Consider the following 15,632-nt stretch of genomic DNA (forward strand, 5'->3'; position numbering starts at 1 on the left):
ATCGGAGAGTTGACATATTCTGCCCGTGAATGCGGTTTCCTCGGGGGGATGAAGAATTCAACAACATGGAGGTGACATTAACAGGCTGACTGACTCAAGGTTTTACAGGGAAACGGGTTCGGTTCCTATTAAAGTTCCTGGATGTATGGAAAACTGACTTCATAGGTGTAATGATGCTTTTGAATCAACAGAAGAATAATCTATACTAATATATTGATAATGATGATGTTGCCATTTGAAACAAATAAGCCAAATGACAATTTCCAATGCGGATATTTTCTAACTTAAATATCTGGACTAGAAGGAACTGTGGCCTCTGGGAACTAGGTCTTTTCAGCATTATCTGAGGGTGCAAAGGTGTTATGGATTCACCACGAACAATTGCAATTTAGAGCTGTAATTAAAGTTCTATCTATCCATGGTTCACTTTTTACTTATTTGTTCCTTTCTTTTGTTCCTTTCTTCTGCTATAATAATAATATTTTTTTCTGACATTCTGGAAAATGTACAATTATCCTGTGGTCACATTACCAACTATATAAATCACAGACACACAATTATTTTAAAGAGCCGGATTCTTAGTGACCTTTTCAGCGCTAAATTCTCCTTCACGTTCCTCTAACATTTAACTTCTACTCCAGAAATGTTGCAGCCTACAACACAGCTGCATTAACCACCGCAACAACAAGAAGTGAAACTCCAAATGTGACCGACTACAGCGGTCAGTTTTTTTTTTTTGCTTTTCCTAAGTTTTCCCGGCTCAAACAGCTTCCTCCTCGCTGGGCGTACGGCGCGTGCTGCGTTCAGGTTCGCCCAGCGGACAGGCTCGCCTCAGGACACGGGGAATAATTAGCCGAGATCAACCTGGCATCAATCACCGCGCGCTCGCGCACGCACAGGTCGTCGCCTTCCACGCGACCTTACATGCTAAACAGACTCCTGTCACAACCTGTCGCAAGGCTTAATGTGGGGAAGAGAGTTAAAGAGGCGGGGAGCGAGGGGAGCGAGGGGAGGGAGGGGAGGAAGGGAGCGAGAGGGACGGGGAAGCGATCGCGAACGAAAGCCGGGGTAATTCGAGGAAGAGAGAGAAATCGCTGAGAGGTGAGAAATGAAAGGGGATACAGGTGTGGAAAGAGCTGTCTTTTTTTTTTTTTTACTACCCACCAATTATGAATAGTGAAAAACTTACGCTGAATTCTTAGCCTGGAGCAGCCTGAACTTTCCCTTGCCCACAAATGATCAACTTTAGTGATGTTTATGTGGTGACAGACATGAGATTAACAGTCGTAGTTTTCATACCAGGCATCTGAGCGCGTTGAGTTGATTTTGTATCCGTACCGGTTTCCCAGCTACAGGAATCCAGTAATGTAGGTTTCCTAGTCACTCGAGGTTTTCGAGTGCACGGTTAGACTCCTCCGTGCTGGACTGTAAGAGGGAGCTCAAGGCTCCGACGCTGCTGGGTTGTTTTTCTAAGTCACACACACACACACACACACACACACACTGACCAACACACTCAGACACGGACAAACACACGCGTGGACTCCAGAGACTGGCAGCCCTGACATGTCGTGGGGCTTGGCCCAAAAAATGGCTGCCTCCGCAATTAATTACACCATTCCAGCGAGGAGCCGGCCGATGGATCATCCCAGCCGCCCCCCCCCCCCCCTGTCCTTTGAGCTCAAGGACAGTCGGTCAAATTTCCCCCTTTTACCCGAGGGGGGGCGTCATCCCCGCTGACAGTGTCTTCTGGCGTGTGTGCGGATTTCTAAATGTGTCACACGGGCGCAGAGCGCACACCGTGACCTTCCTTTTTTTTTTTTTTTTTTTTTTTTTACCAATGGTCATCTCACTTTTAAATGAAAGCCACTGGAATCCACAGTAAGCGCTACGCTTCCAGCGGCTTTATTTACTCTTCTCTCACATGAGGTATAAATTCCTTCAGATGGTGAAAAGAAATTTTCTATATCCCATTCATCTGTACTGAAATGACCCAATTTTCCCCATGGGGATCATTAAAGTTTCATCTTATCTTATCTTATCTGCCCCATCCCTCTCCCACGCCCCACCATCACCTCTCCGCCCCCCCTCCCCCTCCAATCCTTCACTTAATTATGTCCCGTGAATGAAGTTCATCTTTCATGCTGCCAGCAGCCGGCAGCGTGGCTCGCCCGTTCTGGGCTATCTAATCACGGCGCGGAGACTAAACTAAATTTAGACAGCCGGCATGTGATGCCTGGCAGGCCCTAATGGGGGGTGACATCTCGAGACACTCCAGACATCTCGCCGATTCGCGAGATACACTTCGCCTGAGCGCTGTTGACTAACACTGACGACTTGTGAACCAGTTTGTTCTGTTCAGAAACGAGTTTGCGGGCGGTGGAGCGGAGCGGAGCGGCCGCCGAGGGCCATTCAAACAAAGGGACGACCGGCATTTGCATCTTGGCTGATCCTCCCGGAGTCTGCACCTTGAAATAATCTCCACAGAGGAAATAAACCAAAGGAATACAAACTTAAACACTTGCATCATCAACATTAACAGCCATGTCTGTTGATAGCATGGGTTTTGTGGAGATCTACTTTCTTAATAATTTTATGTCTACACGTATCGAGAAGTTACAAACAGCAAAGTACCAAAAATCGACTCATTTCAGCACTTTTTTCCATATAAAAGCACTGATTTTCTGATTTACTGTCAATTGCCCGACAGGATCTTTACACAGCTTCACAATAGTCAACTGTAAGGTGTCACTGTCAAAATGTTTGTTTGTTACCTGTAACGCTATCAGCGAGGTTATACTGTTAACACATCACAAGAAAAAGTCTTCCAAGGAACCCACTTATAATCAAGACACCAAAACACACCAACGTGTTTTTTTTGCTCCTTTTTCATGTTTTTTGTGAAAAAGGACATCAGGTTAACTTTAGCTTCACGCGCTCTTAGGTGCTAGATTGTGCTCTTGCGGCTGAGATCTGCCTTCCCGTTTATCTACATGTGATTAATTAACAGTCCGGTCTGGTGTAGGTGGGTGATACGTGTCCAAGTAACATCCACACGGATGCCAGGTCTGAAAGTTTCCCAGAAGAACGTTGAATTATCACAAGATGGTCAAGGGAATTTAGTTAGGGAAGGTAAGTAGTGAACTTTATTCCTTTCTGTCACCTAACAGCCATATTTCACCAGAAATACACAACAACCAGTCACGTGCAACAGGTATGCATCCTAATCTTAACACAGATATGTGCTTGCTCCTCCGATATCGTTTCTTTGGTTGTTTTCACAACAGATGAAGATTAAGATGCAATTTGGATATTGTAAAATAATATATATATATATTCTATATATCCTAAGTGGGGATCACCAACTAGAGGGCTGCAACCATTTGTTAAGTCCCTACTTCCTGTGCCGCTGTCACTCAGTTGGGGGCCCATCCCTATAGAAAAATGTTGAAAACCTATAATCTGGTCTGGAGGTGACACAGCTAACGTTAGCAGCAGTGCTAACATTAGCAGATACTGGAAAAAAGTCTTTTCACCAGTTTTCAATTTGACACTTGTCGACTGAATGCTCTTTGTGAGTTTTGTCTTGAGTTTTGGCTCTTTGAGTTTCAACCCTAGAAGTCGATAAGTTTGTCTACAGGAACTGACCCCCTGCATTGTTTCAGTCTGTCTGACCTAGCAACAGTAACTAAGGAAATCTCGGCTTGACAAAGGGTAGGAGCTCAGGCCTACTGACTTCTAAAGACACAGCTTTCACTGACAAGTAAACTTTAGCTCTCGACCACAGCACAACAACTTAAGACTTGGGCCTGTTTGGTGCATGTGAGCAGAAACATTTCAGAATGAAGAAGATGCTGTAAATGACCGACTAATGATGAACTTAATCGCAGCATTTATCATGTGCACTCTTGGAATAAGCTACTTGGAATAAAGCTAGACATCCAAAAAATTGATGCACAGCCAAAAGTTAGTTGTGCAAAGGACAAAAAGTCAACTGTAAAGAGTGAGGCCCGTGAGGATTTGATGGCCACTAGGGTAGCAGCGGTAGCAAACAAAGTCTCTGGGGCTGGATAAACAATAAAGGCCTGTCGTTTGGTTAGAACAAAGGCCTGTCATTGGCTTTTGTTGTTGATGGTATTTTTTCCCCTTGTAATCTGCATGTCCAGATGGTTGGATGACTTTCCCCCTCACAGCATCGTTAAAAGCGGAGCACAGCTGGCAGAGTGGGAAGTGAAACGGCGAACAAGAGAGCGAAAAGTAAAAAGCTCGGCGAGAACAGAGAAACGCCGAACGAGGCTGGTGAAATAAGTAAGAGCTATGGTAACGCGCGCTGACAGATAAGTGGCGACTGCCGGGTGAGTGTCTCTTACCCAGATCTGTGTTTGGCCCCGCCAGCAGCTGTTTGAACTTATCCAGACGGGACGCCTCCCTCTCGGTCATCGCTGGGGTGCCAGATGTGTTCTGGTCAGCCATGCGAGCCACCAGCGGGATGACGGGCGGCCGGTGGGGCAGCGACCGCTGTCTGTGGAGGGCTGCGTGCTCACCTGCTGCATCTGGTGGAACAATGGAAACGAGCAACAAACGCTTTACTATGTTTACTTGGACAATATTACTTCACCTAGGGGTGTGAGAAGAGATCGATACGATAATATATATCGGCATATTTTTTCTTACGATACAATATTGATTTTGAATGTCTTAACATCAATTTAAAAAGAAAAAGTCATATTTTGGGTTGATCACAAATTACAAATTACAAATCATTTGGAATAATATTGTTTATTTGACTCAGTGAACTATGTAGAATATCGCAATATCATAATATCGCGATAATGTATCGTATCTCAAGTATCGTGATACGTATCGTATCGTGAAGTTCTCGCCAATACCCGCCCTTAAGCATTCCCCTGTTCTTATGTGGTTCAGCACAACTGTTGCCAACTCCATTCAAATCATTACATGGCTTCAACAAAACATGGCCACTTTGTGTAACACAGACACACAATTTAACGTCATAGGACAGTGCAGAGTGTAACTGGATTACTTATTCACATTCAGAACACTTTATTTGTCCTCTTTATCTGCTCAAAGTAGGTGTCCCTGACTGTAGTTTTATATATAGTGTTGCCATACTATCCTTTAGAATATGCTCTTGGGAGCCTTTACTCAGTTCTTATCCGAAATTTAATAGATGAGGACACAATAAGCAAGAATCAGACAAAAATCACAAGAGTCGTCTTGAGGCCAGAAAGATATATATATATATATATATATATATATATATATATATATATCTCAGTGCTGCTTTTTTTTTGGATGAAGTTTCTTTTAAAGCATAGCTGGTGGCAGGAGGCATCAAAACCGAGTTTAAACGTAAAACACTAAGATGCGTCAAAGGATTCCGTGCAAATCGATGACGCTGAGATGAGAAACGATACAGAAACTTCTGGACAGTTATTATGTTTTAGTATCTTCTGACTGAACACATTATCAAAGGTTTTAACTGTCCTTCATCTTCCAATTAAAACAATTTATCTCATGAGGCTGGGTGAGTTAGTGAGGCCTTTGACTTCTGATGGGGCTATTATGATTAATAATGAACTAATAGTGTCCATATAACAACACCACAAAATGTGATGTAACTCGTTATCGGAGTTAAACTCAGTGCTTCACTTTTTCCACACGCAACTCAAGTTATTTTTAACTTAAGAGTCCTAAATATACCCCGCCCGACGTGACGACTGCCTTTCAGAGATAGCATTAATTTGACATGTCTTTATCTCTCCAGGTGCTAATGGATGTAGTTACTGGTTGGTGGCTTGTTTTGCAATGAGCCTCGGGGAAAGCAGCCGTTGCGTTGGGTGCAATATTTCTGTTTCAGCTGCGGAGCCTCTACGCCGGGTAAACAAACACATTAATTCAGTCTGTTGAGGGCCACATGTTCCCTCAGATGTGCTAAACAAAAAAAAAACAAAACAAAAAAATGAAATAAAGATCCACACAAAAACGCGCAACACAAGCACCAGCAACTTAGCAACTGGTGAGACCGGGGCTGGGTTGTTCCCTCTGTCACGCTGAGCACCAAACAAAAAAAAGTTCATAAAGAGCCCCATCAACAGCCCTGCCAACATTTCTTAGCGCGGGAGCAGAACCACCCAAACGCACAAACACTCCATTGCAATTAAGAAAACTGGAACTCTGCCGATTTTAATATCCTTTTCGGTTTTTACTAGACCAAATAAAAAGCTACAAATCTGTTCTCAAGTGCTTTATTTGCACTTACAAAAATTAAAAAAGATTATTAAATCTGGCGGCGGCTTCTCCGAGCCAGAACCTTTTGTGTCACTTTAACAATAAGCCCTTTTTATAGTCCACTTAATAACTTAAGTTTTAAAAGGCCATTAAAAAGAAAAAAGCGGAGCCAATTATTACAAATAGGGGAGGGGGATAAATACATGCGTGCTAAAGTGCACAAACAGTACTCTTCCCAAGCATCACGGACAGTTAAAGCCGCAGCGTATGTATTTTTGAAGACAATTCAAATTACGACGGCGACTACGGAGGGAGGGCCGGTAAGTAAGTAATGAAAGTAGTGTGCCATTATCTAATTGAAGAGAAGAGAAGAGAAGAGAAGAGAAGAGAAGAGAAGAGAAGAGAAGAGAAGAGAAGAGAAGAGAAGAGAAGAGAAGAGAAGAGAAGAGAAGAGAAGATATCCCTGTCTCACAGATGACGTGGCAATGTGTTGTCAGCCCATGCGTCGCCTTCTCTGAAGAAGATAAGAGGAACTGCCTGAAGGCAACGGGCCGCTTCTGCTATCTGTATCTAAACACAGCAACAGGCAGCGCAGCAGACACCCATGCAAACGACCTGCCAGACAGAGCGACAGCCAGAGCCAGCCACACATTCGCAGCATCAGCATCAGCATCAGCGCCGATGTTCTACACCGCGCTTCAGGCTGCAGCTGTCCACCCTTAAACACTGAAATAACAGAGAAAAGGGAGCCGTGATACAGACCGGTTGCGTGCTACGACAAAACAAACAGACCCGGACCGAACTGAGAGGGGAGGTGAGAAGGTGTCTTTTCTGCTGCTACTAAGATGTGAAGAGAGGAGAGTAGCAAAACCTCAAGGGTTACTGTGGAGAAATGCTTCCTCGCATAACACTTTAATAAGTGAGGGAATTCTTTAAACAGAGGCTCAATAAGACGCACACTAGAGATCGACCGATATGGATTTTTTTTGGTCGACGTCGAGACTGATTTTTTTTTTTTTTTTTTACATCTGCTTTGGCCGACTGCAGATATGTGTTGCTGACTTTTCTGAGCCGATGCTCTTTTTTTCTACCGTCATTTACAATGATAACAAATATCACAAGTCTCAATTTAACCAAAAACATGAACATTTACTGACCTCAAAGAACATTTAACGCTCCTATGCATGTAAAATTAACAGGTGAAAAGAGGTAGAGCACAAGCATTTTCCAGCTTCCAGCTGCACACACTCTGCAAGTGGAGGAGGGGTAATGTATGGGCTGCACGGGTCCCAGCGTCTCCACCAGCACAGGGCCTGCGGATGCACCTGTCTGTAAATCTTGCCATGACAAATATATATATTTATGCATCGGCCGACGCTGATACCAGTAAAAAAAACACAAATGTCAGCCAAATATATCATCCGGTCGCTAATGTACACTTAATTAAAGGAGCTACTACAGGAGCACAACCGCCACGCACCAAAGAAGATCTGCAGAGCTTCCGGCGTCAGTATCCAGGTGATTATTTCAGTGATTTTTGCCTTTTTATTCTTGTCTTTGTGACCCCCTCTGGCTCTTTAGCCCCTCACTGGAAGCAGTTTGTCTTCACGTATTTAGACCCTGAAGGGTTTCCATCCACGCCGCTCTCTAAGTGGGTGTCAGCAACCTTTCCAATTCAAATTAGCACAAGCCATTAAAGTTAAATCATATTCAACACCATCTAACCTCATTAGAGGCAGAACATAGTAAACAACATCTTTCCTAATTAGGTCGATACTTGATACATTTTGAATATTTTCATTTGGTTGAAGTTGGATATTTCGCGTTAAAAGTATTATTATTATGAGTAAATGTTAAAATAAATGTTTTAACAGAAGATGTCATGGTAATTATTTAGTGGGAAATAAGGATATGAGTGTCAAGTTGTATCAAATAATAATTTACTTACTCTTAACCGTACCAAAATGCTGATTAGGCATTTTTTAACTTAATTTTATGCTTTGATTAAACTCAGTTCAACTGAAATCAATGAAGTGGTAGTTGTAGTACACTGAACAACCACAAGCTAACACATTAGCAGTCAGCAGCACTGGCTGGCTGTTTCACCACTGATTCTATTCATGTTATCATTAAAGAACGATACGATGAGATGAGCCCAGAAATAAATAAAAGGTCGTCACTGACCTTTAGGCGACCCGATCGGAGCTTCGCTGTGGGACTTCACTAGGCGGCTGTCGGTGTAGGGGCTGCTGTGGGAGGCAAACGACACCTCCGGGCTGGTCACGTCTCCGTCGTCGCCCCCGTCCTCCTCCTCCTCCTCGTCCTCGTCCTCCTCGTCCTCGGCCACCTCCTCCTGCGTCGTGTCCTCTTCCCTCTGATCCAGCTCCGTCGTGTCATCCAGCCTCTGTCTCTCCTGCTGCTTGCTGTGATTCTCAATCACCTGCGTGGTCGACAGAAGGAGACGGTATATCACCGATATCAACAGCAGAATATTTCAGTCAGTAAACTAAGCCAGAAACTTTATATTCTCTGCATTTTCTACGCCCTTATGATAAACACAAACTGAGGGATGTGTAGCAGCTTAAAACATTCATCTGAAGCACTTTTTTTTTCTTTTACATCTTTACAAACAGAAAACAAACTACGATTACTCAGGAAAACGAGCTTCTGCTTAAAAGCTGAGCACATTCGTGTAAATGCTTTTTCAAGGACTGACGAGACCAGTATTTCCAGGAAGAAACGTGCAGCCGGTTTAATTGCTTTACGGCGAACCAGCGCGCCCGTTTGCTCACTTTATTGGCCGTCTCCATGACGACCTCGATGTTGAGATTCTGCGCGGCCATGGCCAGCAGCTCGTCGTCGTCGTCGCCGACGTCCCAGGCGTCGCTCGTGATGCTCTCGAACTCCTGGAAGGTGGTGGCCTTCTTGGGCTTGCCCGGCGTGGCCGGAGGGGGTTTGTGTGCTTTGATGAGACTGGAGAACGGAGAGGTAAAAAAGAAAATGGAGTCAGAAGCATGAAAGCAAACAGGTAAAGTAAGCGGGAGCCGGGCAGAGGCGAACGCCGTCTCTTTTTTTGACTCCGGCGCTTTCTCAGAGATACGAGCCTGGAAATTAACACTCGGCCTGAGCACATATTTACAGGCTTTCGGAAGAATTATGAGCCATTCAGGAACACGCACACTTCATGAAAAAGACTCGGGGCCCCGGGGAAAGATTACATGTTCCATTGATTTTAGAATATTGAAGTACAACCCCCTGCAGCAACCCCGCACTAAAATGAGATATTTTAAATATTAATTTATGGCTCTAAAGAAAACAAAGGGAAATAAAGCATCTGTGGCAAAGTGTAGCACATTCAAAGGTTCTACTGAGTAACTACGGTACTTAAAGCCCCTTTTAGACAAATATCACAACTTGTGGTTTACTTCTGTTCAAGTCTGAGATACACTGCCACTTTATTAGGCACGCTAGTGAAAATGAACGCATGTCAAGGAAATTTTAAATGTTACGGTACTCAGGGTTTGTTCAAATGACAAAAAGCTGTTGATTGAACTGCCTTTTTATTTCATATTAATATTTATTTATACCGACACATGTTTCTATTGTTTAATTAAACAGCGTTTAATTCATTCCTAAATGATCATCCACTTAAATCAGCTCCTTTCCGATGCTGATTCAACATAAACTGAACATTATAACGGTCGTGAAGGTGGATTTAGAGCAGGACTGTTACATCAGAACGCATCATTTTCACTAGCGTTCATTATGTTATGGTGAATGCGTTCAGGCTGCAAACACAGCAGTGATTTTCGACAGTTTCTTGGAATAGCTCCCGGTGTATTTTCAGGTCCGCTTTTGAACGGCGTCCTCCAGCGGAGGCCGGGCCTCTCCGAACGAGCGCGCGACGTCGGCAATCCGCAATTTGCAGATTTTTTTTTTACTCCATTCTTCCCTCTATTCACGGGACGTGTCAATGCCACTGGCGGCCGCGCAGAACACCCCCCTCCCCCGAGCTGAACCGATAGCAAGGTGTTCTTTTCATCAAACGCTGCTCCCCCCCCCCCCCCCCCTTCCTCTGTCTGAGCATACCTCTGGTGAATTTGGCCAAAGAGTTCAATTTGAACTCGCAAATAGGTTTACTTTTGATGACTCCTCCGCGCGGCGCAGCACAGTGGAACAGTGTGCTGCGCCAGCTAAACCCTTGTGCAGATCCTTCGCAGCAATAAAGAGGGTTTGGCTTTTATTTGCTGCCAACAAACACGCAGTTGCGTCTGAAGGGTTTATAGTTTACCAGTTCCCCATTAGCACCTTTTCTCATTGGCATTTCAGACAGCGTCAACCGCTAGCTGGTAGCCATTTCATAAGATTGTGTTGCGATAGCGTTGCTCTGAAGGCATCGCCGCGCTTAAGAGCTCTTCATGGGTGTCCAACAAGATTACAAGAATATGTATCAGATAAAAATATATAATCTGCATTGTAGGCTCTAGGTGCGCCAGTCACCACACAGCAGATCTCTTAACGCAGAGCAACGCAGAATCTGGCAACTTTCAAAGGAAAATAAAAATCCACTGCTTTCTCCCTCCCAGGAGGAAAGACAAACTTTCATTCACCAGCAAACGATAGAACGGGGTCGGAGGGGAGGAAAAAAGGGATTCATTTTGACTCAGCGGCACCCGTTTTAACACGGGCGCTGGCGGAACCTAGAGGTGAGGTGCTAGATGTCCTCGAAAAACAAGGATTACCATAATAAAGAAAAGAGGGAGACGTTTTCACACCGTTTCCAATCACAGCGCAGAAGAAAAGGAAAGTCTGAACTAATACGCCCACAAAAAAAAAGAAAAGGAAATTAAATTCAACCCTCTGAGGAAATCTACGTGATTAAACATCAATCAGAAGAAAGAAAATGATTATTACTAAATAATAGACATTTTCTCTCTCCCTTAAGTGTGTGTGTGTGTGTGTGTGAGAGAATATAGGACCGGAATAGATGAATTTAAAGTAGTGCAAAATATTGCCTGCTCAGAAATGGGTATCGCAATAGTGAATTTATTCCAGTTTGCCTCATACGTTAACTGGACTGCTGCATTTGATCAATATTTAATTAATTCACGTACACCGATCAGGCATAACATTATGACCACCGTCCTGATATTGCTTAGTCCAAAACAGTTGTGACTCATCAGAGAATGGACAAAGGTGTCTTGTGGTGTCTCACAGCAGAATCTTTTTTGTTCTACGGGTTGAGGGGAGGGGTCTCCATAGAGGTGTCATTTCTATGGGGTAGGGGGTCCTGGTCTGGTCTAGGTGAGTGGTACCAGAAAACCAAAAGTTTCCCAACAGAACACTGTACTGTCACAAGATGGTCAATGTTATTAACTTCTCCTGTCAGTGGTTTTAATGTTGTGGCTGATCAGTGTATTGTCACACACAAGGTAAAATAATGCAATTTATGTCCAACCACTTTGAACTACATTCTGCTGCTGCTGGATATGATTTTGAGCTTTTCAAAAGAGTTAAAAATAAAGCAAGCTGAACGCAGGCTTCACTTCCTTTAAGTTATTCAAGTCGCCACCAAACAACTAGAATTTCTAGTATAGTCACTTCCCCTTGACTCTGCAGAACAGACAGAGTCATGGAACAAAAACATTACCAGAATTACAACCCAGGGCAAAACATGACGTTCCACCAATTCAGCAGCACTGCAATCCCGGTACGTGACGTCATGGGCGGCGTCTTTGTGAGCCATGTAATGGCAACTCTAACACCTCCACATTCCTGACCGGGATGTGGTTAAAAATAAACCTTAAGGCGTTTTGTTGTCTTCAGACGTAACACCTCGACATAGCCCAGACATGCCTATCTAGAAGAAGAGAAAGAGAAGTACGCTGAATAATCCACGCGGATGATTCCGCTAGTTTGTCTAATGCATCAGCTAAATAGAAAAACACAAGCTCTTCCATTCTGATGAAAGATAGGTTCATCTAATATCTGACATAAAAACAAATATATCCAGTTTTAAGAGGTCCCACCATCTCCACTACTCAAAAGTGGAGTCTGAAAATGAATCCAGAGCTAGACTCTACGTGTGACAGGCGTAGCCTCTTTCATACGTTCTGGTCCTGCCTGATACTGACCCAGTTCTGGCAGTCGATTTCTGATGCCTTGGCTTCTGTCTTACAGTATCCACTTGTGGCTTCAACTTAGGGTGCCATCTTTGGTGTCATTCCACCTGGTGCACACTTAAACTCTACCCAAGCAAATCTACTGGCCCATACCACATTATTAGCAAGGAGATTAACATTTTTAAATGGAAGGAGGCTTCTCCTTTTACTTATGCACCTTGGATAAGAGAGCTTATGCAGCCATTGAAACTAGAAGAATATAGATACGACATGAGAGGAACTATATCTAAATTCTACTTAACATGGAAAACTGTTTTTAGACTTTGTGCAGGGATCAGATGCTCAGTTGCCAGACGAAACTGAATTTCCCTCTTTCCTTTTTTTAACTGTACTTATTTGATTGTTTATGTTTTTGTTCTATTATATTCTTAAATAAGTATGAATGTTTTATTATTTATTAATTTATTTTTGGAAGGGTCTGCGTAGTAGATGGGCGGGTAAGGTGAGGGTTGTTGTTGTAAGACTTTGTTTAAAAACTGAAAATAAACCTTGATTAAATAAATAACCACATGGATATATTGAGGTTAGAGGGAAAAAAAGGCCACCAACAACTTCAGTCAGCTCAGATCATTTCTGACACAGCTGAAACAAAAATAGCCAGAGTTGAACTGACCCAACCGCTCCGACGGGATCGCACTGTTTTCTAATGGTGACGAAGCATGTTTAACTTACTTCGCATGAAGCAGAGGGTCGAAGGGTGGATGCTGTGCGCCATACACATGCTGAATGCTGAGGAAGTGGAAAAAAAGAGAGACAGAAATGAATGAACTGACCAGTAGCAGGCTGCACGGCTAGCCGTGTTAGCCTTCGGCTAGTCAAAACAAATGCAGCTAAAGTGAATGAAAGCGCTGGCGACTGACGCGAAGCACTATAATTTATTGTGTGACCACAGCAATTCGCGACGTGTAATGGTTACTGTATCTTTACTTATGTAATTATGTGACGGTGTGAGTAAACTGCTGTTAGCCACACTTAGCACCGCAGCTAGCAGCAGGCTGGTGTAAACTGTGCCAACGAGGCTAATTCAGCACATAACATGTTTTCTCACAGAGGGTGACAGCCGAAAACTCGGCGCAATGCCTCAGCACCGTCAATGAAAATGAAAGCCACGTCCGAAGCTCAAAAGTGGCGTCAGCTGGGCGAAGCTAGCCGCGATGAGCTAGCCAACAGGAGGGAACACGTCACTCACCTGCCAGGAACCTTCGCTGTGTTTCTTTTCCAGAACTGTTTTTTACTTCCGTCACTCGACATTTTCCCCCTGCGCTCCAATCAGTCCTAAAGTCAAACACCCCGACGCTGTCGCCACCTGTAAACTGTTTAATTCGTGTTTATTTACACCAGGTCCTCTCCTCCAAAACTCAGAAAGCCGCCATATTGGTAGTGCCTAATCGGCGAGTAAGCGCGCCCGTGATTGGCTGGAAGGACACTTCCTCATTATGAGCCAATCACAAGTGAGATCCACTGGCAGGCTGCTGACGTCATGGTCCGTGGTCTTTGTTGACAGAAACTAAAAACTGTGTGTCAGTCAAAGGAGACCACCAGCGTTAGGATCAGGGGGGAGAGAAAGGGCTTCAGCATCTCCATTTATAGCCAGTAGTAATTTATTTTCAGAATATCCATAGAAATCAAAATATGAGTTGTGATGTTATAATGACTGACTGCAGATTTTCATGCGTTGCAGCTAACCAGAAATCCTCACCAGTTCATCAAGAGGCTTCCTTTGTAGTGAGAACATTACACTGAAAACTTAACACTAACTTAACACTAACACTAAATGAATGTTATACATGGGCAATAGAAAACAAACTGTTCAGTTTACCTTTAAAATTAGATCAAATTAAATGTTTTGTTTGTTTATTTACCCTTTTACTTGTGTTAGGGCTTCACCTTAATCCCAGTTACCACTGAGCTAAAGGTAAAAGTCTGGTTGTAGTGGAGGGCAACCCCAGTTTGTTTGTATTTGTAAATGGTCACCAAATAGTGTTTGCCTCGCTCATTTGTCACAATTATTTACGTCTGTCAAAATCGACAAACTGTTTCTTAAGTCAAGACGTTGGCAGCATTTCATACTGTATGCTGTGCTGATGCAGTGTTTGTTTTTATGAATTACAGTAGGGAGGATGACAGGCAAGAGGTCTCACTCTGTCTCCACTTCTCGGCACATGAAATGTCATATCTTCTGTTAGGTTGCAGATACAATGTTCTTTTCAAAAATCTATGGTCACTTTTATTTTATTTCGTTTTAGAGTTTTACTAAATTATACACGTTTCCATAGGCTACAAAGAACATCTAAATATGTAATTAATACATTTTGAATAAAATTTCACAGTATTCCTTGTAGAATTATAAGTGATAGAAAGGTTCATGTCCTAGGTGGCTATCAAGTGGGCTAATACAGTCAAACAAAAATATACTATTAAGCTAAGCTAAGCTGCGCTAAGCTAAAACAAGAAAGGACAGATAATGCAGAAAATACAGAAAAAAGTTAAATAAAATACAAAGAAAGGAAAGAAAATCAACAATATACCAACACTGCGCCAAGCTTAAGTAGCTAACTACAGCTTTGTGGAAAACCAGTCAAAGTTAATAGTTAACTTTCATTTATATTTACGACACCAATGAGTTGATTGATTGCTCTGATTGCTCTTAAGAAAACAAATATTGCGCAGAGGTGACATGACAAAACAGGCGGTATACAAGCAGTAAACTAATTATATACGGGTAATAAACTGTTTCGTTTTTCCCTACTGAGTGAGTCCTCCTCCTCATTACGATCTATGCTCCAGAGTCTCCCTTTCGTCTTGTCAGCTGGGGCCGACCGGCGCTCACACACCAGCTGTCTCAGCGCTCCACGGACGCAAACAGCGACTTGTCTCACCGGTTACAAAGTTAGGATGAGGATCGCTGGACAATTCTGAGCGGCAGCATGGAGAAACACCCTACCTTACTGTCATCGAGGCTGTTTCAGAAGGACAGGCAGGTTGAAGTTGTTCTAAACCGCAGTGTTTTGGCATGGAAGTGGACTGAGAACAGTAAAGGAAGACCTGGCATTTCTGAGACAGGTAAGTGCGATCGTTGAACGAGAGTAACCATGAAAAAAAAAAATTCTTTTGTCGGGAACTATATGCCAATTAAACACACACACACGCATCATTTGCCTGCTGCAATTGAAGCCATTGTTACACATGCAAAAAAGT

General features: G+C 43.3%; 2 protein-coding genes across 5 annotated transcripts in view; one reads left to right on the forward strand and one right to left on the reverse strand.

Moving 5' to 3' along the window:
* tbc1d22a (TBC1 domain family, member 22a) overlaps positions 1-14,378 on the reverse strand; it is a 134,411-nt gene extending 120,033 nt beyond the window's left edge. For 3 of the 4 annotated variants that reach the window (XM_047575833.1, XM_047575832.1, XM_047575830.1), the window contains exons 1-5: positions 13,624-14,378; positions 13,107-13,163; positions 9,045-9,225; positions 8,437-8,692; positions 4,371-4,553 (exon numbers count right to left, since the gene is read on the reverse strand). In XM_047575833.1, coding sequence (XP_047431789.1) covers positions 4,371-4,553; positions 8,437-8,692; positions 9,045-9,225; positions 13,107-13,163; positions 13,624-13,685 — 739 coding nt within the window. In that variant the 5' untranslated portion in view covers positions 13,686-14,378. The remainder of the gene's footprint in view (positions 1-4,370; positions 4,554-8,436; positions 8,693-9,044; positions 9,226-13,106; positions 13,164-13,623) is intronic. The other variant, XM_047575831.1, reaches the window with a different exon arrangement.
* Positions 14,379-14,526: 148 nt separating this feature from the next.
* The window catches only part of cerk (ceramide kinase), a 42,494-nt gene continuing 41,388 nt past the window's right edge, over positions 14,527-15,632 (forward strand). Inside the window, exon 1 of the mRNA XM_047575834.1 lies at positions 14,527-15,497. Within this exon, the coding sequence (XP_047431790.1) occupies positions 15,362-15,497 (136 nt within the window). The 5' untranslated portion in view covers positions 14,527-15,361. The remainder of the gene's footprint in view (positions 15,498-15,632) is intronic.

Source organism: Mugil cephalus, chromosome 22 (assembly GCF_022458985.1).
Source record: "Mugil cephalus isolate CIBA_MC_2020 chromosome 22, CIBA_Mcephalus_1.1, whole genome shotgun sequence".
In the NCBI taxonomy this organism is placed as follows: Eukaryota; Metazoa; Chordata; class Actinopteri; order Mugiliformes; family Mugilidae; genus Mugil; species Mugil cephalus.